The 26,081-nt window shown below is 40.3% G+C and overlaps 2 protein-coding genes across 7 annotated transcripts in view; one reads left to right on the top strand and one right to left on the bottom strand.

The window, feature by feature from the left end:
• Window positions 1-26,081, top strand: part of ctnna2 (catenin (cadherin-associated protein), alpha 2) — a 270,720-nt gene that overhangs the window by 149,773 nt on the left and 94,866 nt on the right. The window lies entirely within an intron of this gene.
• On the bottom strand, window positions 13,092-17,454 carry lrrtm1 (leucine rich repeat transmembrane neuronal 1). The gene has a single exon (XM_053419594.1). The coding sequence runs from the start codon at window positions 16,318-16,320 to the stop codon at window positions 14,743-14,745; it is 1,578 nt and encodes a 525-aa protein (XP_053275569.1). The 5' UTR covers window positions 16,321-17,454; the 3' UTR covers window positions 13,092-14,742.

Genomic DNA, 26,081 nt, shown 5'->3' with positions numbered 1-26,081 from the left:
AGATACTTTGTATAAATTGGCTTCAATGTGATAAGACAGCAGTAGTTAATTTTATTTAATTTCCTGATACACCTGTCACTAAATCATCTATCCACATCAAATATTGTATTAAACAATGAATTACTGGGTATGCTTCTGTAGCCTTGCTGCATGTTTATCTTGTCTCACTGCATGAGGGATTTTGGGTGCGTGCGTGTGCGCTCCGGGGGGGGTATGCTGGACAACCTAAAAAAACCTGAAAGCCGCCAAGATGACCTAAATCAGGGGAGGTGATAATTCAGTCAGATAGTGGGAGATTACCCAGGGATCAAGGGGCTCAGTGGCCTCTCAAACAACAATGACTGGGAGCATATCCCTTCTCAACACCCCCCACAGAGACCAGTATGGCGGCTATAGACCTAAAACACGTCTCACATCTGGCTTTTTTTAATGGACAATATAGCGCCACGCCTTTCAATGTTCCAGTAACCCTGTTTAAGCTGATTTTGTGCCTAAAAGATGTTTTTGTTGTTGCGGTCTAAGGCTCTGATACTGGTCCTTTTAAAGGTTGTGGGATTACGGAACATGTGGCGTAGCAACAGTGTCTGAAAGAATGATTGTTGTTTTTTTCCTCTCCCCTAACAATCATTTAGTGAATGATTACAGCTATTGAATTACTGCTTGTGATTTGATTTTGAGTCATGTGTGTCCATGAGGCCATAGTAGTTTGTGTGTGTGACTGCGTGTGTTTCATGAGATGGCCTCACCATTAATGCATGATTGATTGATGAGTCTCCTGCACGCTGGCCTATAACAAGCCCATCTTCTCCTCTCAGTATATCTGCGAGTGTGGGATGTGTCTGTGCGTGGGCTTGTGAAAAAGAGGCATTCGAGGTTGCTCACTGATTACTTTGCGCTTTGCTTCAACCGAGGAAATAAAAATCATTTTTACAGGGGTTTAGATGCGTCTTTCCCATCCTCCGTACTCTCACCTTATACCGAAGTAAAGTGCTCGGAAGATTTCTTTTTTTTTAATAAAATTAGGTGGAAGCTGAGTGAACAGAAATACCAAGAATACAGTAAAACAACAGGATTTGACCTGAGACGGTGACTCAACATGTTTCTTCTTTATGTATCGAAAAAACGAAAAAAGTAATCTATAATATATAACCTGTTTGGACAGTAAAAATTCAACAGCATAGGTGCAGTTCTACAATACGAAGCACAATACATACAAAACTTATCAGTCTATTGAGGATGGAGGATAGTGGTGGTTGGTGTGGGTCCATGCTTGAATGTACAGTAAATTGCGAGGGGTGGATGGGGGTGGGGCGAAGGGTTCCTCCAGGCGATGCTTGTTCCGGGAACCATCTGGTTGTTTTCGGATTTTGGCATTGTTCACTCTGTCCTCTAAACCGTCAACTCACTCTTAGTCTGTCTGCTTCATTCCTTGACTAGTTAAGGTTAAAATTAAACATCTCCTCATTCACCTGGATAATATTTTTTATTTGGCTGAAATAATTGCATTTTCTAAAATTATCCCAGTAGAATCCATATCCAAGGTAAATGGCAGCAAAGTAGCATTCAACCATTTTAGCTTATTGATTATTTTTGTGGACTTTAAGGTCAATTTAAACTGATGATATTTCATATATTTTCAGCAGTTTTGCTTTTTAATTTGAGAGAGAGAGAAAGAGAGAGAGAGAGAGATAATGGAGTGCAGGATTAAATATTGTTATTGGTACAGTACATGTTTTACCAGGACTTACTAGGGTGTCTCCAAAATTCTGTTATTGATCTACACTTGCAAACAAACCGTTGAGACGAAATTCAAATGTCAAATACACAACACCGTTAGATAAAACAATGAGGTTTTTCTTCACCGCAAAAATATATATTTTTTAGACCTACAACAGATTTATGTGAAATTTTTAAAGTCAGTTCAGGGTCTCAAACTATAATTGCAAAAAGCTGCACAGAGAGAATTTATTTTCAGCACCCACCCTTAATTTGTTAGCACGTGAGCATAATGCAGAACTCTCAGGCAACTTTGGCTCATTGGTACATCACTACAGAGGTTTCACTGCAACTATGGGATTTGTTATTCAGATAGTTCAGTTGTGCCATATTTTAGACCTTGGAAGTTGAGAAAGAAAGATAAGAAAAGTCAGGTATACAATGAAAACAACATAAAGTAAAAAATAAATATACATATATACTGTTCAGTTCCAACTGCTTCACTGAGATAAACATAGTTTGGGAGTAAAATACAATTCAGCAGCCATTATTTGCTCTTACCACTATATAAAAAACTGTACATTAAGTCAATTGTGTGCAGCTAAGCACACCTTCTATTCAGGCTTGAATTTGCAAGACACACAATAGCCTGACACAGTTAGCCTCCTCCCTTTGTAAATGTATAGGAGCTGAGAGCAGGTTCTATAAGAGTGAGACATTGGTTCGGAGGAAATGCTGCCTGTAGAAATTGATTTGGTTTCGAAACTGGATACTTGAATTAATGAACACATAAAAATGGGTAGATTTACTCATATAAATTAGTATTTTTAGTTATTAGTTCAACACTGTTGCATATTCACACAGATAATAAAGCAAAACATTAAAGAGGACTGTATGGGATCGTCAAGCAGTTCTTGAATGGATATTATTGGTGTCGTCCTTTACCAGCCATGTCCATGCCTTGAATGTACAGCTGCATAGATAGGGGCACACGTGCAATGCCAAATGAGAAGCAGAGACTGTACCAAATGCTGTAGATACTTTCTCTTTTAAACATTCTCCCATTGTCATTGCGGACCCATGGGTTTCATTAGTGTCGGCTTTAAAACAACAATTCTCATTCCCACTCCCACATTCTGGTCCCAAAAGCTTTCAGTGGAGGAGGAAACAACACTTGCCTGAAGGGTACGTGCATATGAAATTTAACTCTGAAAAAACGTGTGAATTCTACTCTCTGCTCTCACTTCACTGGCTCTAAGGAATTGGCGGAATTTGACCAGGCCTGATGTGGACTTTTGTCTTTTGCGATTCCAAAAAAACTGCAGAACAGCGTGTTCCAACTTGAGGACCCGTTGATTCCTAGCGAAAAAAGATCTTGAGTGAATGAATACACAGACCTCTGCCAGGAAAAAACTGTGATCACAAACACACACACACACACACACACACACACACACCTTTATAGCAGTGAACACCTGTGTTATGTCGTTGCCTGTAATTGTGTTCTCTGGATCTGTAGGGTTTTGATTGCTGCTTATGCACCCAGCAGGAAATATAATGTTTATCCACCCAGAACACCTTGCATGCATTTCACAAATGCCTGAGCTCCCCAAGTTGAAAGGTGATACTTTGTCTCTGCTGTTTAATCCAATGAGTTAGGGAGAGTGTTTGGGTTTCGGTTCAACTGGAAAGACATGAACTACTGAAATAGCAAAGAAGCGGACAGTAGGACTGCAGCAGACTGTGATTGCCTAGCAATGATATAAGCACGCTTCCAAAGTGCGAGTCTTTGCAGATTTTTCAAAACAGGGGAGGGTGACAATTGTTTTACTGTAGAGACTTAATTGCATATCCATTAAGTATTAATTGCAGTATATGTTATACCGTACTCTATGTAACACGCCTTGGTTATGTGCAGACTATTTATAGGTTAGCTTAAGGGTAAGAGGTAGAATCATCTTTATAAAACAATTCTGCACGTGAATATGCAGTAACCGTAGACGAGGGACACGATTTTGGCGCCGGAATCCCTCTTGTTTCATTTGCTTTGTTCAACCAATCAACATTTGAGTAGACTTTGGTAGTCTGCAGGTAAACATAACAGTCCTTGTGGAGTTTAAAAACAGGAAGACATTGACCAAAATTAATCTGCTATAAGGTTTTTGATAGCTGTGAATGGAAATTAGCCAAAACCGCACCTGGATCTAAACAAAATAAACTAAATGTATTACTTTTTGTGTGGCATACGTCTGGCTCTTGAGGACTCATCGAGACCACGAACAGTGATAGGAAGATGGAGTCTCCGTGTGAATATTGACTGACGACACCGAAAGCCCCAAAATATTGGCTGTTGCCCTCAGAGGCTAATTGGTGGTCAGATGATCGCTGATGGCCTCGGAGATTTGGAGCTGGGGTGAAGGGGTTAGCTCTCATTGATCAAAGAGGACTTTTAAAAAAGCAGATTAGAAGTATGTGGACTGGGTAGCACATTTAAATGTTTGTCTTAATTTTTGTAGCGTGTGCGCACATCCCGTATACATCCCTTATTCCTCAGACTTTGTGCTGGGGTATTTTCAGCAAGCTTTCAGGGAACCTAGAGCAATCAGATATTTTACTGTAGACAGGAGAGGCTGAGCTGGATCCAGAAGCCCTGCCCACGAGGCTGACTTATTCAGTATTCTGGGGACGTGTGATCCTGACCTTACTGTTGCATGTCCTTGGTGCATGTAGAGCGCAGCAAATGCCTTTTTGGAGGATTGCATGCTCCAACCCATTTTAATGTGGCTTTTCATCCACGGCACACTCTTGCTAAGCCCCGCAGCAGGAGGCTCAGAGCTAGCATTTTGATTATAAGAATGATCGAATTAATGCTGCTGAAGTTGACACTTAATGGATTAAGGTGGTCGGAATTGTTGAAACACATAAGGCTGATCTGTGTAAAGACATCCTAAACCTCTTTATTTGTCACACTCCCAGGGAAAGGCTTTTAAAGTCTAACCTTGCTAATCCAGTGCAAAGTCTAATCTATTGAAAATAGGGTCAAAAACAAGCAAACAACAAACACCAGTGCGACCAGACAGTATTGAATGTAATACATCAAGATTACCCTCCTCTGGACTGATTCCAAATAGTCACTGGCACGACACTGTAGGGATCCTGGGTTGTCAATGTCAAATCAACATTTCTGTTAAGTTGAGAGCTAATACAAGAGGTTCACTTTGCAAAATATCTGCAAATAACACATTTTCATAGTGTTTTATCGATTTTGATTTTACAGGCGTTTAATTTTCTTTGGTATATTAGCGGAGCTCACCTGAGCTAGTCCGTGTCTTTTCAACATGATGTTTCTCTTGTTTTTACATTTCACTCTATTGTTCTATAATCCCTTTCCTCTAAACACAAATACATTTCTATTTCTATTTCTATTTTACTGAGCACTCAACACTTGTAGCACTCTCTTTCTTGACTTAACAAATTGCCAAGTTCCAAAACCTCCTCTGCCGCTGTTATGGGTAGAATAAGCACGGACCACAATCTTTTCATTTCCCTGAATTTACTGTTTCTTTTCGCCTGTTGTTATTTTCTCCACTTCATGCCACTGAATCCAAAACTCCTACTAGAGCTTTCTCTGGTTGGTGTACTGCACACGCACTGTTTACATTTATATGCATTTTTCAGCACTTCCCTCCTTCTCGCAGCACTCCCACAGTTCAGCTGGACATTTGGGCTCCAGGCCATGTTTAAGTTTTCACAATAAAAGAACAACAGTGAAGTCCATTGAGGAATGCACAATTTCTGTTTGAATCACACCTAATTTCTTTTTTTATGATGCAATGTGAATTATTCCCATTTGTCATTACCGCACTCGCCTCGAAACTGGAGCCAATTGGAATTTGTAATGCATTAACTAAAAGCAATATCGCTGTCACAAAACATTAGCTTCAATGATGGTAAATGTATTTTGTTCAAAGTGTTATTAGGTTCATTTTCAAAAGTTATTGGATTCATTTTCCAACCTAATAGGAGAACCCTGCTCGTCCATTGACATTATCCAAAGCAGTCAAGAGGGACATTTGACAGTTAACATTTGTCATCTGCTCTAAATCATATATATAGATATAATATAGATGCTATGAACTGAGCGGCAACAATACTTAAACACATGCAAATTAGTCTAAATGTGTATAAATGTTACTTTGGTTGATCCGGTTGACAGCTTCAGAAAATCGACAAAAGACAACAGATCAGTTTATCAGCTCCTTTTAATGTCAGTTAAACAAGAGTTCAACAAATAGTAAATGATGATCACATATCCAACCATCATCTCCATCATTTAAACATTGTGTGCATGGGGGGATTTAAGCAGAGCACCGATCACTTCAGATTTATAGTGTGTAACAGAGTTCATCTGTTAAACCAGTCAATGGTTTATCAAATGTTTATGAAACCCTGTGAAACTCTGGAGGGGATGGTCTGTTGTCATACGCCTGGGTCCAGAATTGCCTGGGTGCTGAATACTCTTCATGTTATCACATAATATACCACAGTACACTTTTACAATCACAGATGATTGATGTGGGCGGATTCCTCAAGTATATCACGTCTAGTGATTGAGGAGTTGTTTTTAATAACATGCTTTATTTAAAGCCTTTGTGATGGAATTACTGATATGTGCTGACAGCGTTATGCATCCTTGAAGTGACTGCTCACTCCCCTGCCTCTGAGAAAATATAGAAAAAGACAAAGAATTGTAATGTTTCTTTCACCTCCCATATATGTGTTATTCACCTCCAGTAAATATAAATATTATATTACAAATACGTCACCAGTTTATTGATATATTTGAGGTTGTTACTATCATGTCACTGCATTTATTCTTTAGCACTTGAATCTCTGATGTTATTAATGATCCATCTATCTATCTATCTATCTATCTATCTATATATCTATCTATCTATCTTTCTATATATCCTTCCTTCCATTCATCCCTCTATCCATCCATCCATCTATACTTTAATATTTTTTTTTTGTTAATTATCAGATACTTTTATCCCCAGTTTGTGATGTAATTTTTGTATTGCAAAAAAAAATGCAGTTATTATTTGTTTTTAAGTATTTTTGTGTTGATCTTTTTGTACCCATGCATTTTCCTGGTTTCCTGGGCTAAAGCAATGAGTCTTGTGAGAAATCAACCAACCTGTGTCACGTCTCCTCTACCGTTTGTGTGAAGTGGTAGAAATGATGATCAAGAACATTCATATATTTACACAACACTGCTGCTCAGTAGCAAAGGAGGTGTTCTACAATGATAGTAAATGTATTGTGCTGCAGACTGTCATTGCCCTTCGTAAGCAGTCTAGATATGAAATGCAACATCAGTTTACCTGTGGTACTGCCAGCTCTGTGGTCCATACAGTACACTCCGCCGTGGGCCTTCTGATCCCTCTGCAATCTGTTGCACTCTCAAAGTGTTGAAGTTATTGTCTCTGCAACATATCTCTGAACGTGGAATGAGTTGATGCTTCTTTATCTTTGAACATAAGGATATTTGAACAAACCTCTTTAAATGTCAGAAATTTAAGAACATTAAAGAACATTTTTTTAACAGGCGTTTCCTTTTCTATCTTTCTCTCTCTCTTTTTTCCCTGTGCATCCCTCGACCTTCCTTCTTGTGTTGGATCTGACAGGTAAGTGCATCTGTTTATATTTACTTTGAACCTCAGGGCAGGATTAGCTCGTACACATCGACTGTCAACGTGAGAATATTTTCCAAAATGGCATATTATGAATTCATTGCACCGGCATGCATTAAGCAGGACTGTTTTGTAAACAGTGAACGCATTTCCCCTTTGCTCAGCTGACACTTGGAGAATGGGGCAATTCCATTTTATAGAGCCAATCTCATTGGCTACTGGAAAGATGCCAATCTGCCCTCAAAGATAGGGAGAAGAGGGGGAGCACGGAGAGCAGGTAGAATAGCATTTATTCATCCTGACACTGATCAGATAAATGGGAAATGATAAATGCCGGCTATTTTTACTTCCCTTAACCTGCGTTAACTTTTTATTCAAGAAGAAGCCCAGACAGCATCGCTGCACCTGTTAACCTATGAAAAGCTCAAAGTGAATGGGTAATGTGTTTGGGTTGGAGTTTTATTGGAAATGGTCTGAATTTGAAAAAAATGAAACACAATTCAGGCATACCGGTGATGACTCATTTAGCATGCATGGTAGACAGGTTGCGGTGATGTCTGTCTGCTGGGCAAACAAGTACACACTCATCAGCTAAGACGACAAACAAAAACAGGCTTTGTTTTTTAAACCAGTTCCTGTTATGCACTTTTTATTCATTTTCTTTGTGTTTGTTTGTTTAAGGTCTTTCAAAGGCTGCCTGTGCCAACATCTAACACTGTGAATCTATATGTTCATCTGGGAGAGCTTAATTTATGGTTGTTGAAAAGGCCACGGTGTCCTCTGAGTAGCAATTTGGCTGATATTTAGGTTTAAAAAGCAGACTGTGAGGCTCCATAATGATATTCATAAAAATAAGATTTGTTGTATTTGTTTGTTTTAGTTTCAGTCTTCATGAGCTTACTTTTTTCTTACAGCCACCTAGGGAAGAGGTAGATTAATAGATGCATTATTTGTATTGATATTTATCAGCAGGAACTACAGATACACACAACGTACACAAAAAAAAACATTGTTCTCTTTTTGAAAGCTGAATTTCCCTTGAATAAAGTGAAAGACTTCTTCGATATTGTAATTTCATATGAAATTCATATTCAACATGATTATTTATGTAAATTCAAAGTTAAGCAAATAATTTAGTTGTAATACATATTTAATATAGTGCTATTCTGCCACTTTATTAGAATCTTCAATATACACAATTTGCTTAACTTGGTTATCTTCCATTCCCATGATCATATCCAGTATTTCCCCCTGATGCTGGTCGATGCTGTGACTGCATAGGATGTATTATTTTGTGTTTGTAATATTTTCTTACGCTCTTACACTACACAATCAGAAATCTCCTACATATATTTTTTGGATTGCTATCTTTGTGTGGCAGTACGTGGCTGACACATGTCTCCGGGCGTATTAATAATATGATTGTAAAAAACATACATGATTCCCACACATAGTATTGCTGTGTGGTTTAATGGGGTCTATCTGTAGAGGTATGAATAGCATTAACGGATGAATAGAAAATCCTGCTTCCAGTCCTGAACAAAGCTTTGCACATCAACCGACATTAATACTCTTAATATTAGGCGCTGACCCACATCTGCTCCTGTACAGATTTACATGGAGCCCCAGATGCAGGCTCAGCTGTTGCCATGTATTGTCTCACAGACTGACCTGAGGTTTTGTGTAGTAAAATGCCAGATATAACATCAGGAATCCAACACAGCCATGGCAAGTTAACAAAAAAACACACACTCTAATGGTTATAATAACAATTGGAATAATTATTAAATAGAAGTAACAATGGCCACCAGTTCCCTGTTCCTCTTCCACCCTCTGACTCAGGGTAATGAATATTCAGCTGCCAACCTTGCCCTGTTCTCGATCCAGTTTCACCTTCCACAGCAGCCTCCACTGCTCTACCTGTGCGAGTAAGAATAATGACTCCTCAGTCATTATTATTAATTCAGTGTTGCTTGAGGATAATGTAAATTAAGCCGTGGGCGTAGCGAGGTGAGGTCTGCCTGCCCCAATACTGAATATAGTTGTTTCTTATTTAAGTTAAGTTATTATTCTGACCATTTGTCCCACCTCCACACAAGTAAGCAAATATAAACGCTCATTTATTTTCTCCGCATTAAAATCTCTTATTTGAATAGGAGAGACATCTCTTTAATATAATATGTTGTTTCCATTCTCTGCCCTCTTATAATTAATTATGAGGTTGTACGTTAACAGCAGCGTTTTGTCAGCGGCTCTCCCTGAATGCAGTGCAGCAACATCACACTTACAGCAGGGACAGAGAGCAGCGTTCAGAGAGGAGGAAGAGAAAGGCAGGGAACGGTAAAAGAGAAAATAGTGTGTCAGAGCTTTTGGATTCACAGATGATCTTGATGATGATTAGAATATTGATCCCAATAACCCACCTGTTATAAAAGAAGCAGTGGAAAGCCACCCACACACTGTCATTAGTCATCACTGGCTCCTTACTGCCTACTGCAGTACATGCTGCCACCCATGATTTAGCTCTCCATCCGGTTATGAGGGGGTGTTAAGCGTGAATTATGCAGCACAGTCCCAGTCCCAATGAGAAGGCAGAATGCTGGCCGATCGATACCCCTCACAGGAAGCCAGGTTAATTTATTTTTTAAGGATCTCTTTGCGTCTCTAAGGCCGGCCGCCCCCCCCCCAGTCCCCCTCTTTGCTGCAGGTTGTGATGCAAGCTATTTCCCAAAGATCTGCAGAGTGATGCTTGGTCACTGACAGACACACCACTGCACCGGTGAAAGGATCCGTGCAGAACATTCAGGGACACTTGCATTAACACACCATTACTGTATGCTGCAACGCACTGTTTTGATATTCTGAATTTCTATTTGCTGTGTTCCTGGTAATTTTCGATGTTTGAAGCAGAGTCACGTCCCTGACACGTCTAGATGAGGTGCTTGCTGATTGATAGTGAGGATAGATTGTGTTTGCAGGGATGAGGGTTTGAAACAGCCTGTGCAGTTTCAGTCTATACTGTCTTTCTGTGGTTTGTGTTTGACCTTTAGCTCTGACCCACGCCTCATGTTCTGCACATACAGAATGCTGCACTTTTTGTGCCTCACACCCCCATCCTGCATTTTCTCATTTTATTGCCGTGACCTTTTACTCTCTGTGTCAGTGACTCCCCACCTACCCCACACCTCCTCTCTATTGAACATATATAATCCTAGATGTCACACTTTTTTCCTTGGTCTGTTGCGCTTATATACGTCCTGAAATTAGCACACATGTCACTGCATGAGTAGGAATCCACCACATCCTCTGGTTTTTACACGTATTCTACAAGACAGAAGATGCAGATCTATTAGTGTGGGCACTACATACAATCCCTGTGGTGCATATCCTCTGACTGACAAACAGCTGCAGCTCTGCAAAGTACAGAACAAACGTCATACGTTCTTGCCCGAATCCTGCTACAGGATGCAGAGTCTCACACTTTTCTACGGAGTGAACAGTGATCTGATTCATTGAAAGACAGTCACCACAGCTCCATGTCAACCACTCATGGTTTAGCTTTTTTCTTTCATTTAGAAACATATCCCCTTCAACCACGAGTGCTCAACTGAAAATCTGAGGAAGGGATAAATACATTTGCTTTTGCTGTGATCATTTTGGTTACCACTCATCGTTATTGATTTTTACTGAGCATCATCAATCAAGGCGTTTATAATGGATGCTGTCTGAGAGCACATATCTCCCCTCAGGGAATTATCACCTCGGGATTAGGTCAAGCAGAGATTTGATCTGTTGTCAGTGAGATGAATTGATGTTTTTCCCCACGTTTGCCGTGTCTCATGGACGCAGGGAGAGGAGAGGGCGCGAGATAGATAGAAAAGAGAGAGAGAGGTGAGGAGGGATAGAGAGAAGTCTAAAGTAGTTTAGTGTCAGCCTGCAGGACTCAAAGCTTTTAAAATATTCAGGGCCATTCTCCATCACCTTTTGCCCCGGTAGCTTGTTTAAGAAAAGAGTGAAATGAAATCAATAGTGCCTGTACTGGCCTCTTTGCCAGGCATCATCCAATATTTATACAAATGAAGCCTCACAACCTCAAATTTGCCCTGCAGCCGCGTGTTTATCGGGCCATTGGATGGGGCTGAGAATTCGAGACAGATTGAGAAGATGAAGAGAGTAAAACAAATCTCTGCTCCCATCACGGTGCCCTGCCATGCATAGTGCGCTCATTTGCATTCACATGATTCTCTCGATTATGATGAACGGCTATGTTGGGGCTTGAAGTGGGACGTCCTTGGTGCCATGAGTGAGAAATGCATCGTAAATCCCGCAAGGCAACGTTTAGCTATTACCACTCCCTAAAACATGTAACCCAAGAAATACCCACGGCGTTAAGTAACTTCAGCGCTACATCCTGTGAATGCAGACGCCTAATTCAGTCAAGCTATCTGCTAACAGCCAAATATAATGAATGCATTTTAGGTATTATATTTCACTTTGACAGCAAAACGAGTCTTCAGACATTGCTCACATTATGCCTTTCATCTTTCATCTTGCATAGGGTCCTTCCTCAGACACTGGTTTGATGTTAATGATCGCTACGGGGTCCAGATGGCTGAAGCTAGTTTCACATGAATTACTATAAATAAGCATTTGGAAGTAATATGTGTGAAGACAACCACCCAACACAGTTGTGGGCAGAGACTCCCACACACGCACACAGAAACATGTCTGTGACGATTCTCAGTCATCCGGGTCATGATATTAGTAAGTGCTATACGGAGGCAACTGGACTTCCTTGTGGTTTGTCACCAAGGAAACTCGCACATTATAGCATTTGGAATGTGTAACCTTTTTATACCACTTAGAAATACAGCCACGTCATAATTTTGGAAAATGTGTGATAAATGCCATGCTGAAGGCATTAAAAAGGAAGTCTTTTTAAATAATATATACTATAACATCATACTTATCCTTTGTATTAATACTGTTGCCTGAAACCCATGTAATACATGAAAACTACCTCTTGTAGTTATCCAAAAATAGTAAGAAAATGGCTTCAATTGAGTGCACTCAAGTGCAAACACTGAATTCCCAGCAGACCCCTCATATTAATATGGACAATTAGTACGAGGCAGGATTTTACCTGTGAGAAATCCTACAAGCTGTCTGAGGAAAAGATTAATATGTAAATCCTGCGGCTCACTTTGTCCGTCCCTTCAGGATTTGTAGATCTTGTGATTTCAAGAATTAACTCAAATTTAATCAGTAATTTGTAAGAGCTTGCAAGTTTTTGTCCCTGCAATGCCTCAACAAAGTGATGTAAAATAAATTGCATTTTTAAATGTGAAAACCACTGATAATTAACCCAGTTCAAATAGTATTGATCCTTGACGTCGCCGAAACTATTTTGGTCAGAAAAATTATTTCCTGAAGGACCTTAGAGCCTTGGGCCTTATTCAGAGGCATATCTGTCTCGCAAGCTCTCTTTCATTCCCAATTCAAATGCACCAAGTCGACTCTCACCTTGTAGAAAGAACCAACCATGTCTTACCTGTTGTTCTGACCCTTCATCCCATTCTGTTAAAACAACACCAGCTGCACAAGCTTCCTGATAAGTATCGTGTCGTATTGGAACTATTTAATGATTGTCAATGAGTTCTTGAAACATTTTTATTCCTGCTGACTTACAAGTTGTAAACATTATCTTAATTTATGGCAAAACAACACAAACAAAACGCTGCAAATTGATGCACTGAGTTATTTTCAGGAAAGCTGCTGCTTTTTCATCATATTGATGTCACCCCTGCTGTGGAAGTTGCTAGAATATGGTGCAGAACAGGAAGAATGCTGCCACAGTATAAGAATATGCACACTAGAGAGCAGTCTGTTCCCTCTTTCTGCAGCTGTGGAGATTCTCCATCTTCCTCACACACGACACCCTCCTCCTACTCCCCACACACACTGCTCATGTCAGAGGAAACACAGCATCTGTCAGTGCACTAATTTACCAAATTAACACTAGAGCAAGTATATATATAAATATATACATATATATATTTATATATATATCAAGAAAGAGAAAGAGAGAGAGAGAGAGAGAGAGAGCTCAAAATAGACAAACACTGTAGATCACATGAAAACACAGTGAATAGTATTGTAAGTGCATAACCTCATTGAAGCTGTCTTGAAGCTGTTTTGATTTCATTAAGCACTAAAATGACCGTTCAGTTTAGTGTGCTTGAATCAGTAAAAGGAGGCGTCACTCCTCTGTGAAAGCCAAAGAGGGGAGACACAATGAGAGACATAGCTTTAGATCTTTGACACTCTGCTTTCTTTACTTGGATGGTACACAAATAGTGATATAATAATATGAAAATATGCTTAGTGATTAAGATGAAATAGATCATTTGAATCTATTCACACACAGGCAATGGGAAGGGGGGAAAGAAACTACATTGATAGCGAGCCAACACAGTGAATGTTAAAACAACAAATATGAGAGATAAAACAGAGAGATCTAAAATTCAGACCTAGTTTTTTACACTGGTGATGAGATGCAGATATCCCTCTGGCCCTCGTTTTTTTCTGTATTTCATTTTTATTTTTTTGGTTCGATACACTGCAGAGACATGGATTTTCAGTCCATGAGAGCGAATCCTGCGTCTGTTGTCATTCACCCTCTCTGACAGGCTTCTCACATACAAATGAGTTTACTGTGAATAGCAATTCATTTATTTAAACATTTTTTGTAGTTTACAAAAGAAATAGATTATCTTGTTTCATTTTTTGTCCACACTTGCACTTCTTCTTTAAACATATTCTACACAGACATATTTTTACATTTGAATCCAACTTAAACAGATTTTTTTTTTTTAATATATTTTAGATGCTCGTCAAATATTACCATAATACAAATGGTTGTTCTCTCTTTTTTCTTCTTTTATGTGTTCCCAGTTTATTTTTAAACAATAATTATATGTCCTGAAGTAGAAAGACACATTAAAGCTCAATTATCCATCCATGAGAAAAAAGCCTCATTTCCCATGATGTACTCCTCTTTTCTGTAGAGCATCAACAGGTCCAAGAGTTATGTGCCTGTTATGCCCTGTGGCCTCAAATCAGGAGAGGATAGCAGTAACAGTAAATCCACCTTGAAATAGTCAGCTTCATGAAGCACGCTCCTTCCAAATCACAGTGAGATGCTGTGTAAAAAGTGTCCAAAAGATCAGTTTAATCCTTCAGTCCTGCAGTATTCCTCTCCCCGGTGTATCCAAAAAAGGGATTTACTGTATATCCAGAAAATCACAGTTAATGACGCACTCACAAAGCAGGATCACACCTCACATTCCCGAGAAGGTTGCTGTTGGCAAGTGCAGGAGCCATATTCATTGATGATCACCAGAGCTCCCTCAATGTGGTTGGGTTTATAGTCAACATAATACTCCGGAGTGGAAATTGCAGCCATCTGCTGCATGCTTTGCTTTTGCTTCTGCTTGCGACGCTGGCTGCTGAAGCACTGCCTCAATTGTCTTATTCCGGCAGGAAAGCATTTCCATGCTACATACAGCATGAGCACTATGATGAGAAAGGAAAAGATGAGGGCCATGGTGCCAGTCACCACCTTATGAATCTGCATGGTGCTCTCCAGGTCATCATGGCCCACTGTGACAGTGAAAGAACTGGTGACCACTTCACTGCCCTCACCCTCATAAGGGTTTTGAGTAAATGGGCCCAGGAACACAGAGCCACCCTGGGCCAGATCCCTTGTAGAGGCGTACAAGCCTGCTGTAGTTACTTCCATTGGGGGAACTTCACATAGCTGAAAAGCATAGACAGCATCCAACACATCCTCGCCCTGTGCAGTGTCGGGGCTTGAACACAGCAGGGAATTGTCACGCTGGCCTCGGAAGGCACTCAGCCAGGAGGCCAAGGCACACATGTTGCGACTGCACTCCCAGTCATTCCCTGCCAGGGTAATGCTGTCCAGAGAGGACCATGAATCCAGGATCCGCTGGTCCACAGAGGTCAAACGATTGGAGTCCAGCATTAGAACCTTGAGGTTGGGTGCACTTTCAAACACATGTGGCTCAATGTACTCGATTTCATTAGCAGACAGGTCAATCTTCTCTAAAAAGTGCCATGTCCAGTCCAGGGTGTTTACAACAATTGTAGCATGATTGTTGTGCATGTATAGAGTACGTAAAGAGATGAGGCGAGGAAAGTGGGCAAGGTTGACTTTAACCAGGTCATTGTGCTCAAGATGCAACTCTGTTAACTTGAAGAGGCCAGCGAAGGAGTTTCGAGCCAGACTCTGTAGTTGGTTGTATCCCAAGTCCAGAAACTGCATGCTCCGGCAGTCTTGAAAAATCCGCACTGGCACAAATTTTAGAGCATTGTAGCGTAAATGCAAATTGCTGAGCTTTCTAAGGCCGTGGAACAGGTCGGGCTCTAGCGCCTGCAGCCTGTTGTAGGAGAGGTCCAGAATACGTAGGTTTGGGAGGGGCCTAAAGGTGCCATTTGGCAGACTCTCAATCCGGTTGCTGCTCAGGTCTAACTCCTTCACACGTCTTAGCCTATCAAATGCAGCCTCCTCCACAATGTCAATGTTGTTGTGATCTAAGTAGAGCCAGGTGAGCTGTGACAAACCATTCAGTTGGCCTTCACGCAGCTCGGTCAGGTTGTTCTCTCTCATGGACAGGCCCATGGCACTGCTCAGATTGCGGGGAATGTCTGTGAGGTTGAGCCCCTCGCAGTACAGCAGCTTGCTGTCGCAGCGGCACAGCCTCGGACAGACCCCCTCCACCAAGGGAACCATTCTCAGGAAAATGCCCAGTGAACACAGAATCAACCCAGGGGGCTTCTTCAGCGGCCACTTTAGGTACAGTCCAATTAGAAGGAAATCCATTAGCATAAATATCCAGGGATGTCACCGAGAAAATGTCCATTGAACCACTCTGGATATTGTTTTTGTTTGTACCTTCACATCATATTTATCTTAATAAATGTATTAATTAATCCAGTTTTTGTATTTTAGTTGCAGGCAGTGATTTGATATTTTTTAATTAGGCAAACAAGGGAATCCTTGTCAAAAATACAAAGGAACGAAGGCAAGTCCCTGTGCTTATGTCAAAAATCAAGCAGAAGGTGGAGAGGAAAGGGGGTCGGAAAAAAAAGATGTCCTCACTGACAGATCTTATTTAAAAGAGTCCTACTCACCCCTATCCAAAAGCTGACAATCTCCATTCAGCCTCTCGCTTTGTGCCCCGACACTAATTATGTGCGAATCTAAAAAAGACCCCACTGTGGTACAAATTCTCCCCCCCTCCCTTCTCCCTTTTCAGTGGACACCAGATCCTTGGCAGGCTTACAATGTCTTAGTTCTCCTCAAGTGAAAGAGCCAGAAAGAGAAGGAATTCAAGTAGCTTTCAGCGTGATGGTAGGAAGTGCAAGTTCCCCTGTCTGTATGCAAGAGCTCTGTCTCTTTAGCTCCTCTGCAGTCCTCTGCTGCAATGATCATAGGGGAGAAGAGACAACCAGAGAAGAAAAAAAAAAAAAAAAAAAGAGAGACCAAGGAAAAATCTTTTGAAATGTCTGTTTTGCTCTGTTCTTCTCCCCCTTTGATGCTTAAGTTTCAGCAGGTCTGTCAGCACGTATTATCATCCATCTCTGGTAGCATCACTGATTTGTGAGGTTTAAATCCAGTCAAGCGGGTAATCATGCTTTCAGTGACGGATGCAGGGAGAGAGAGGAGAAAAAAAAGGAATTAAAGAGGTGAACGCTGTTCACTGTTTTCTTGTATAACAGTATTCCGTGTCATCTCAGTGGCTCATCCCGGTTAAGAAGCCGTTCCTGTCCCCTGTAGCTTGCAGGTCTCCTTCCATCCCTCGCTCTCCGGCTGATTTCTCCGCCAGCTGGAAGAGGCTGCTGACGGCTGGTGCTGGTAGGCAGGCAGGGCGGTAATAGTGGGAAGCGAAGGAGCGCGCAATCCCTTGCAGCAGACCAGTACACTGACAGCGCATGCAGAAGCGCCTTCTGTTCACTGAGTGTCGTAAGCCACTCACAATTCAGAGTTCTCGCTCTCTTTCCCTCACTCTCTTGCTCTCTTTCCCTTGATCGCTCACTCACTTGTTCATGCCGCTCCCCTCCTCTTCCTCGGTCCCTCCCCTCTTCCCTCCTCACTTTTCTCTTGCTGTGTTTTTCTCCGTGCCTGAGACATTTACATATTCAGAATGGGCCGGGCTTAAACCAGGAGCTTTAATGACCCCCCCCCCCCCCCCCCCACACACACACACACACACGCACACACCCACCACCCTCTCTCTCTCTCCCTCTCTCTGTCTCTGTTTCTCTCTCTCTCTCTCTCTCTCTCGCTCTCTTTCTCTCTCTCTCTCTCTCTCCTTCCTTCTCTGACTGTAATGAATTGGGCCATATTATGTCTGCCTCCTTTTCCTTTGACGTCGGTGTGAGAAAGCAGTTTTCTAATTTCAGAGTTGCAAAATAATATTCGTCCATTGAACAAAATGGGTGTCCAATATTAGTTCCACCCCTAAAGCATAGAAATGTTCATGTTAACAAACCAGAGAGGCTGCAAATAAGACAAAAAGGAAATATTGCAACTAAAATTTAACATCTTCTCTCTCAACATCAACCCGGTCTATAGTCACATAAAACATGAAAGTAATCAATTCCAAAAACGATGTTACAATTTATATCTATTCATCACGCATGTTACATGATCACTTCTTTATATCATACTTTATAATGTCTTGTGTAATGACTCAATCTGAGTCTATTAAGATTCAGTGTTTAGTCTTCCTAAACATAAAGGCTAGAGTATAATGAGTAAAGACTGGAGTATGACATTCCTCATTTAATCAAACTGTCCTGTGGCCAGCCGTTCTGTACCATTGTCAATTATAGCAAGGCCATCCATTCTGAATACAGATGTGATTGCTCGCCACATATCAGCACAGAGCTATGATGCAAATGTTTCTTTCTGAGGGTCTGTTCTCGCCTTCTTTTTCACTGGAATTAGTCATTGCCTTGTCAATGCTCTGCCATTGATTTTCAAAGATATTGAGCTGTGACAGTGTCTCCCATTCGTCATACCAGACAACTTTCTTACCATCTGCAGTTGTCTTTCTTTTGGGATTATTGCCTCTTTTCTAAAGCATTCTTGTTTTTCATAAAAAGGAATTTCGATTAAACGAAAAGTGAATCGAAAGAATTCACAAAAACAGGTTTTAAAGGTCCAGTATGTTTAAGATTTATGTGAGAGGGATCTATTGACAGAAATTGAATATAAAATAATCTTATGCATGTTTACAATAGTGTGTTCCATTCTTTACTCTAGAATGGGTCCTTTATATTTAAATACTTTAAATAATACATTGGGAGTGGATCCTCTCTACGGAGGCTGACATGTTTTTTTACACTAGCCCAGACTGGACATACTAAACAGCTTTGAGTTTCTATGACAAGTGAAGGCCACCACTGGTTCTCTGTCATGTTCGGAAGGGGAGGGTGAGGTGAGGGGTATTCAGCTGCAACATGCAACTTCACCACTAGATGACACTCAATTATACCCACTGAACCTTTAATGATGCCCCTTTAATAATCCAGGTGCAGTAACTTCTCTATAAAGGTAAATAACTAGTTAAAGAAAATAAAAATAACGATTAATCTTATTTATAAGTTAAATAAAAGAATGATATGCTGTATAATTTTGATTACTTTGGAACTGGGTCTGTCCTATAAAACTTTACAAGAAGCTTGCCTGGTTTGTGTTTCCTAATCATATCACTGTGTCTGGTCATATGCTCTGCTTTAGAGTAAATTGCTGTAACAAGGATTGTAAACATTGTTTTACTCTACTGATCCACTCTATTATATCTAATCTGCTCTTTGAAATTATACTATATTAAATTCGGGAGAGTGAGAGTGTAATAGGAAACCAGGTAGTGAATAAGTCCGTTTTAATTGCGTCCCATCAAACCAAACGTACCACAGCTACCACTGGATGGTGACTGCACCAACACTTAAGTAGTTTTTGTTCACCACTAATGTTTTTAAGCCAGCCATTTATTTAACCAAGAATTTTACAATTTGGCTGGTGCTGCTTTTCTTCAGTCGTAACACGGTTATGTCAATGTCACATGTATCAATGTAAATCTGGCGAAGGAATAATTATGGATCAGGATGCAAATCATTCAAATAAGTCAAATCATCCAGTAAATGTACTTCATAAAATCATATTCTAATTGTTTTAATCTAATTTTAAAGAACTGACAATGAAGCATTGAGCAGCAAAGAAGATGGAGGAGAAATTGCCCTTCACATGATCTGGACATTGTAAAGTTGGAATCATCTCTGCTTTGCCTTTGCTATATTCCCTCTTAGCTGTAATGGATGACTTCACCATCAGCTAATGACTTGGTGCCCTATAATGACTTGACACAGCGAACAGGAGATGAGAGTATCCAGACCATCAGTTTTAAGACTTTAAGAGCTTTGGCTCCCTTCTTTAGAGCTAAAGTCAGTATGAGGTGAGGTGTATGGACGTGTGTGTGTGAGTGTGAACAAGATGTGCCCAGTGACATTTCTCTCATGAACACAGAACCATTTCTCAATCAATCATCATTTTACAGATATTGATATGATCTTCCTTTTTATAATTCCATTTTTTCCCCGGTTTTGGATGAAACCATATTTGTTCAGTTTAGGTTTAATGTATGAATGTAACTCACCACCTCCCATATCAAAGAATATTTAGAAGTGTGTTTTAGATAAGAGAAATCAAGTCCTCAAATTACCATTTTTAGTTGGATGCAAAACACCAAGAACATGATCTGTCACTGACTCGATATTTGACCTCCACTTATCATTCATCTTACATCTTGTCCCAAATGTTACTGAGCTATGAGCCATGACTCCTGGTCAGTCAATCGTTTGAATTTGACACAATGCTGCTCTGGACTAACTTAGCGGAAATACAGCAGTTTGTATCTAAACATTCATGACTTCATTTGGATCTCTGAACTCCTCAAGCTTTATTTTATGTCACATCTTGAATTTATTAAACTATAGAAAAAGGTGGAGGTTACGGTGAATTGTGAACAGACTGGATTGATTGAGGGATCAAAAGAGACTCCGAATTATCAGCATCTGTGATTACAGGCCCATTATTGAAATCATTTGCTGAACCAGAGCACGTCTGACTGTGCGTGCCCGACAAAACAAGGCAGATGATGACTAATTGGCCCGCTGCAGAGATAATGTTGATGGGCAGCTGGGAAAGGATGGTGGCGGTGGTCAGTCAAGACACTTGCTCCATAGTGTGGCTGTCTGTCGTGTGGTTAGCCAAAGACGTAGGATTGGAAGAAAAAAAATGGTAGACGGAGGTTTCCCTTAGTTTTGAAGGGTTACAAGCGGACGGAGAGTTAACATCAGGTTTATTCATTTCACTTTTGCCAGTCTCAATTACGTTATCCCGTTATATAACCCTCAACTGAGGATGAACTGCAAATCTGAAGAAATCGTCTCAAGATAAATTGAGATTTCCATGGACATCGCAAATTATTACCATCATAGACTTATCTCATCTTGAAAATCTTAATTGTGAAGTCAGTAACCCAGTCAAGGTTGGTTTTAGTTTGAGCTTCCTTCAGAATAAACCCGAAAAATGCACATCTCTCTCCATCGTCCTTTTGCTCACACTAACTGTGGCTGGGTTAAACAAAACAGGAAAGAAGATACCATCATAATGTTCATTGGAGCATGTGACTGGAGGGAATCAGATTTCACTATGGGAAACAACTACTTGAAGCATGTTTTTGTGTGATGAAGAGTTTGCTTCAGTAAACAGAAGGCAAAAAAAACATGTCATTCTAACGATTTTCCCATGTTTGACGCTTTTAAGAATATAGAATTCATAAACATAAAGAGATAAAAAAATATAGAAAGAAGAATCTGCTTGAAACAGCCAAAAAGGGTCAAAGAGAGTGTGTCGCATTGATGGAAAAGGGGAAAAATATCTGCCAATAAATCTGTGGATGGAAGCACGGTCTTTAACCACCTGCAGATTTCACTTTATGGTAATAATAATAATAATAATAATAATATTAATAATATTAATATTAATAATATTAATAAAAGTGAAGTCGGTGATCCCAGAACCTGATGGAGTGACGGACAGAGAAATATTGTTATTATCAACAAGCAGCACACATAGAAGATCAGTAAATATCTACTGTACACAGACACATGAGTGAGGGAGTCAAATACTCCACGGGAGTCAGAATAACAGCAGGAAATGTCAAGTATACGAAAACACAGGCAAAATGTCACACTGTGACACATATTGGAAAATACGAGGTAAATCACCTATTGGGACACAATTGCATAGACTGAGTTTTCATCACTGATAATGGTATTTAACAGGAGAGAGAATATGGATGGATGGATGGATACAGATGGATAGAAGATGTGTATTTGTATGTGTGAAAGGAAATGAATATGGGTCTAAATTCCTGGTACTGTATGTCCAACTTGAGGTGTTGGATTTTGAGAGGAGACTAGACAGACAGATTTTTGCAGTGTCACAACATAGAACAGTCACACTCTCAGTGTTGGACATGCTTTTACAGAGCAACAAAATCCGAATTCCTCACCCGGCGCCACAGTTGGTAGATATTTACAGCTACCTGCCACATCCAGTTCCTCACCCACGTATTGGCAGGATGTTGTGTGTGGGTTTTTCCACATTCAGTGTTTAATTCAATTGCATGTTTCCAGATTTTTTACTTAGTGTGTTTCTTTATCCAGCTGTGTTCTGGCTCTATAATGTTTCTGGCTTCAGAGACCACATCAAACGGTGCCTAGAACGAGGCTCTGTCTGCCAGAGGAACTTTGTTGTGCTGTCAGATGACACAGAAATCCCACTGAGAGTCACCAAGCCCGTTTTCAAAACCCAGCTCTCTGGAGCAGAGTGGCCTCACTTTTGATAACCCTGACTCCTCTTTGCATATTGCCTCATTCAGATCCAAACAAGCCTTCACATCCTTCATGTGTCCACTAAGCCCTCTCATGTTGGGATGGTGCAGGCTAGAATGCAGTGAACTGAGGAGTCTCTGATGCAAAAGGCTGAAATCCTTGTAAGTGTAGAAAATTACTTGTGCCTTTGTCCGCACTGCAAGTTAAGTTTAGAATACCTAAAGATCAATGTAAAGTTAGAGTTTGTAGTGCAAGGGACAGATACAACTTGTCACACAGAAGAGGTTGTTGTGGTTCACATTCTCACACCTTAAATTTTACAATTTGAACCTTGAATTGAAATCAGTTGAATTCAGTTACTCAAAGGTTGAGTTTGCTTTTCTACAAGCAAGTTCGATTTAGGAGCTTGTTTCAGTATTTTGTGCAAAAGTCTTTTACACTTTGATGTAAGTTATCACTCCAATTCCGATGGAGTGTTAACACTGTTAACACTAACTGTTAACACTCTACTGCTCATTGAGTGTCACAGGTGGTGGTGTTGTCCTTCACGGATGCTTAACCTTGACAGTAATTAGTTTCAAAATGTCCAAGAGCCAAGTCTTTTGAAATTTGGACATTTGGAGTGAATCCAAAGACACAGTAAATGTTACAAATTAAAATTAGATCACATTCAAACATTGAACAATCACATGATACTAATTCCACAATCTAACGTTCACTTCGTAGACTATCTGCCTGACTTGAAACTGTTCGTAGAATAAACTGTCAGATCCTGTATGTTGCCCCAGTGCACCAGCCACGCATCATGTATGATATCGTCCTGTTCCAACATGGACACAGATGGACATGTTAAATCGTATGTTGTCCAAAATCCATTTTGCTGATTTCGTTGAAGAGTTCTGGTTTTGTACATGAAGGTTTGCTGTCACACTGTCAGGACCTACTGGGACACTAAACAGAGCCATAGCTGATTCTTGGCTACACAAACGACAATAAAAAATGTCTTACATTGTGTTAGATAGTGAAGTTGTATGTGTATAGTGAGAGGTGTCTTTGCAAAAGAAACAGATATTTCCAGATTAGGATTTTCTTTGTTTGTATTACCAGGAATATGCAAAAAAATAAAGTATGTAAGGGTCACCGTCAAACTTTCTTCTTGCATGGAAAGTGTGCGCACAATGTTTATAAATGAGTTTTTTCAATAAATATTGTGCCTTCTCTCATTTTCTTGCACATGAACACCTTTGATAAACATCCACAGACATATTTCCTCTAAAGCCTGAGGTGGAGGGTGATATTCCTCGCGGCTTATCAAATGAGCAAAGCAGTGTAAACAGAACGGTTTGCCTCGAGCCCAACAAGGAGCTACTCTAAGAAGAACAAAATGCAGTCAGAGTTGTTTCAGAATCAACTGTACCTGATGCCAACGTATGGCTCTTTCATTTGCATTTAATGTTTTTTTACAGACTGTGGAGTTGTGTTTCACAGAGACGTGAGTGATTATGGGGATACATTTGTAACTGGTCTAGTCTCCTTAGGGAATTTGTTGAAACAAAAATATTGTTTATTGCCTTGCTTTGTAAGAGGCAGCATTGTAAGCAATGGGATAAGGAAACATGGGTTCTTTAGCACTGTGGAAATTACACTTTTGTAATGTGTAATCTGGTGCTGACGGGTGCAAATGTTTTTTTGTGAATATGCTGCCATTCTGCAGCATCAAATTACTTTATATAAATTGTTTTATATATTAACTCCGTGTATTGAATCTGAGGTAAAAGGTCTTAGATCCAAGCACACGCTGTATAAAGATGGATGACATGATGGCTTCCCATGAGGGAGGTGTCTGGATGACTCCCTGCTGGCTGGCTGCAATATAAATCATGCTTTCCTCCTCGGTGTCAGTGAATGGGACATGGGCAAAACTAAAATGTCCAAAAATGTGCATTCAATTAATTTTTCTCTAAGTTGGTGCCTGTCATTTTAGGTAGTTCTTATCACACTATCAAAAGTGTCTTAACCGGGTTTTATTTTCTATCTTGTGTTGTATTAATTAAGACATGAGATTTCAGATTTTCAAGGTCATTCTGTCTCTTTTCATGTGATGCATTTATCTATATAAATATTTGTGTTGTTTTACAGCTACTATCCAGAGCCTTTTCCGGTACTGAATCTCCAGTGTAGAGCCTTCATTCATAAGTCTCCATCTTCAGCTAATTCTGGCCTGTGGGCCGTATATTCAGCCACGGGAGCATCTAACGTAATTGTGTCTCACATGAATGTGTCGTACACGCGGTAGAAGCAGAGGAATCACACTCTGCAGTTACACAGCAGACGTTGTCGAGCTTTAGATCATCATTTACGACCAGTGTTATTCTCTATTACAGATGCAGATGGCTTGTGTGTTACTTTTTCATTGTCTTTCTCTTCATGTAAGACAACAACACGTACCTAGTCGTTCACCATTATTTGTCTCACCTTGAAGGCCGTACAGAGGAGGGACGTTGTTAGTTCTCACAGAGGGAATCCCCACAACACCTTTTTATAACTTAAGGCAATTGTTAAAGTTGCACGTTATTAATTCCCATGGAGTCTTGAGCTCGTCGCTAACACCCACCATGGCTGTCTCTTGGTGGGTGATGAAACAAGGCCACCTGTAGAAAATCTACATGAACAAGAGCAGGACATTTTAATTGCAGCTGTTGTGGCTTTCAGTGCAAAAGCAGATGTCTTTTGAGCTGCTCATTTACACATCACAGTATACAATAACAACAGAGATATCCTGGAGTGACGGCCATGTTGTACCTTATGGTGTACATACATACATACATATCTATACATACATATGGGGCAGATTGCTGGGAAGTTGGAATCTGTATTTCTGGAGGTGTCTCCGTGATTGCTTCTGTGTAGCAGGTGGTGTTTGTTTACATATGGAATACATTACACCAGTGGGGTTCTTTTGGGAACACGTCACTCTAGATTTGTGAATGAAAACGTGCACCTAGTATAAACCAGGGCAAACTGTACAGAAAAAAGAATGAAAGACAAATCCTGGAGTTACATTGACCTTAAAATGGAACAAACCGGATGTTAGCAATGTAATCATCATGCAGCAGATGGATAACGACAATGGATATTTTCACAGGAACTCAAAGTAGAAACTAACAATTGCGTTTAAAAGTACGTTAAAACACTTTTTTACCACAAAGTGTATATTTGTCCTTCACAAGGCATTACTCAAATGTCACATTTTAAGAGGCTGCATCAAGACTTTGTCAAATCAAATTCCATCCATCCATCCAATATCTATATCGTTTATGCTTTGAGGGTCGCGGGGGCTGGAGCTAATCCCAGCTGACGTTGGGCGAGAGGAGTGGCACATCCTGGACATTTCGGATTGGGAACCGCACAGCCGACATACAGAGAAAACATATAATTTACACTCACACTCACACCTATTGTGTTCAATTAGCCTATCAGCAATCTGCATGTGTATGGACTGTGGGGGGAAGCCGGAGTACCCCCTGAAAGCTTGGAGAACCTGGCTGTGAGGTGACCACTCCTACCCCCCCCCCCCCCCCCCCCCCCTCCCTCGAATGAGATGGATACATTTCAAACTTTGTTACTTTTTAGAGGCAAAAAAATCACTTAGCACACTTGAATCATGATGTGTCATTGACT

The sequence above is a fragment of the Pleuronectes platessa genome, chromosome 3, assembly GCF_947347685.1.
Source record: "Pleuronectes platessa chromosome 3, fPlePla1.1, whole genome shotgun sequence".
Taxonomy (NCBI): Eukaryota; Metazoa; Chordata; class Actinopteri; order Pleuronectiformes; family Pleuronectidae; genus Pleuronectes; species Pleuronectes platessa.
The sequence above is the reverse complement of the archived record's forward strand: the minus strand, read 5'-3'. Positions and strand labels throughout refer to the sequence as shown.

Bases quoted from the DNA above. Each gene is read 5' to 3' on its own strand.
- lrrtm1 (XM_053419594.1), bottom strand. From the start codon at position 16,320: ATGCTAATGGATTTCCTTCTAATTGGACTGTACCTAAAGTGGCCGCTG.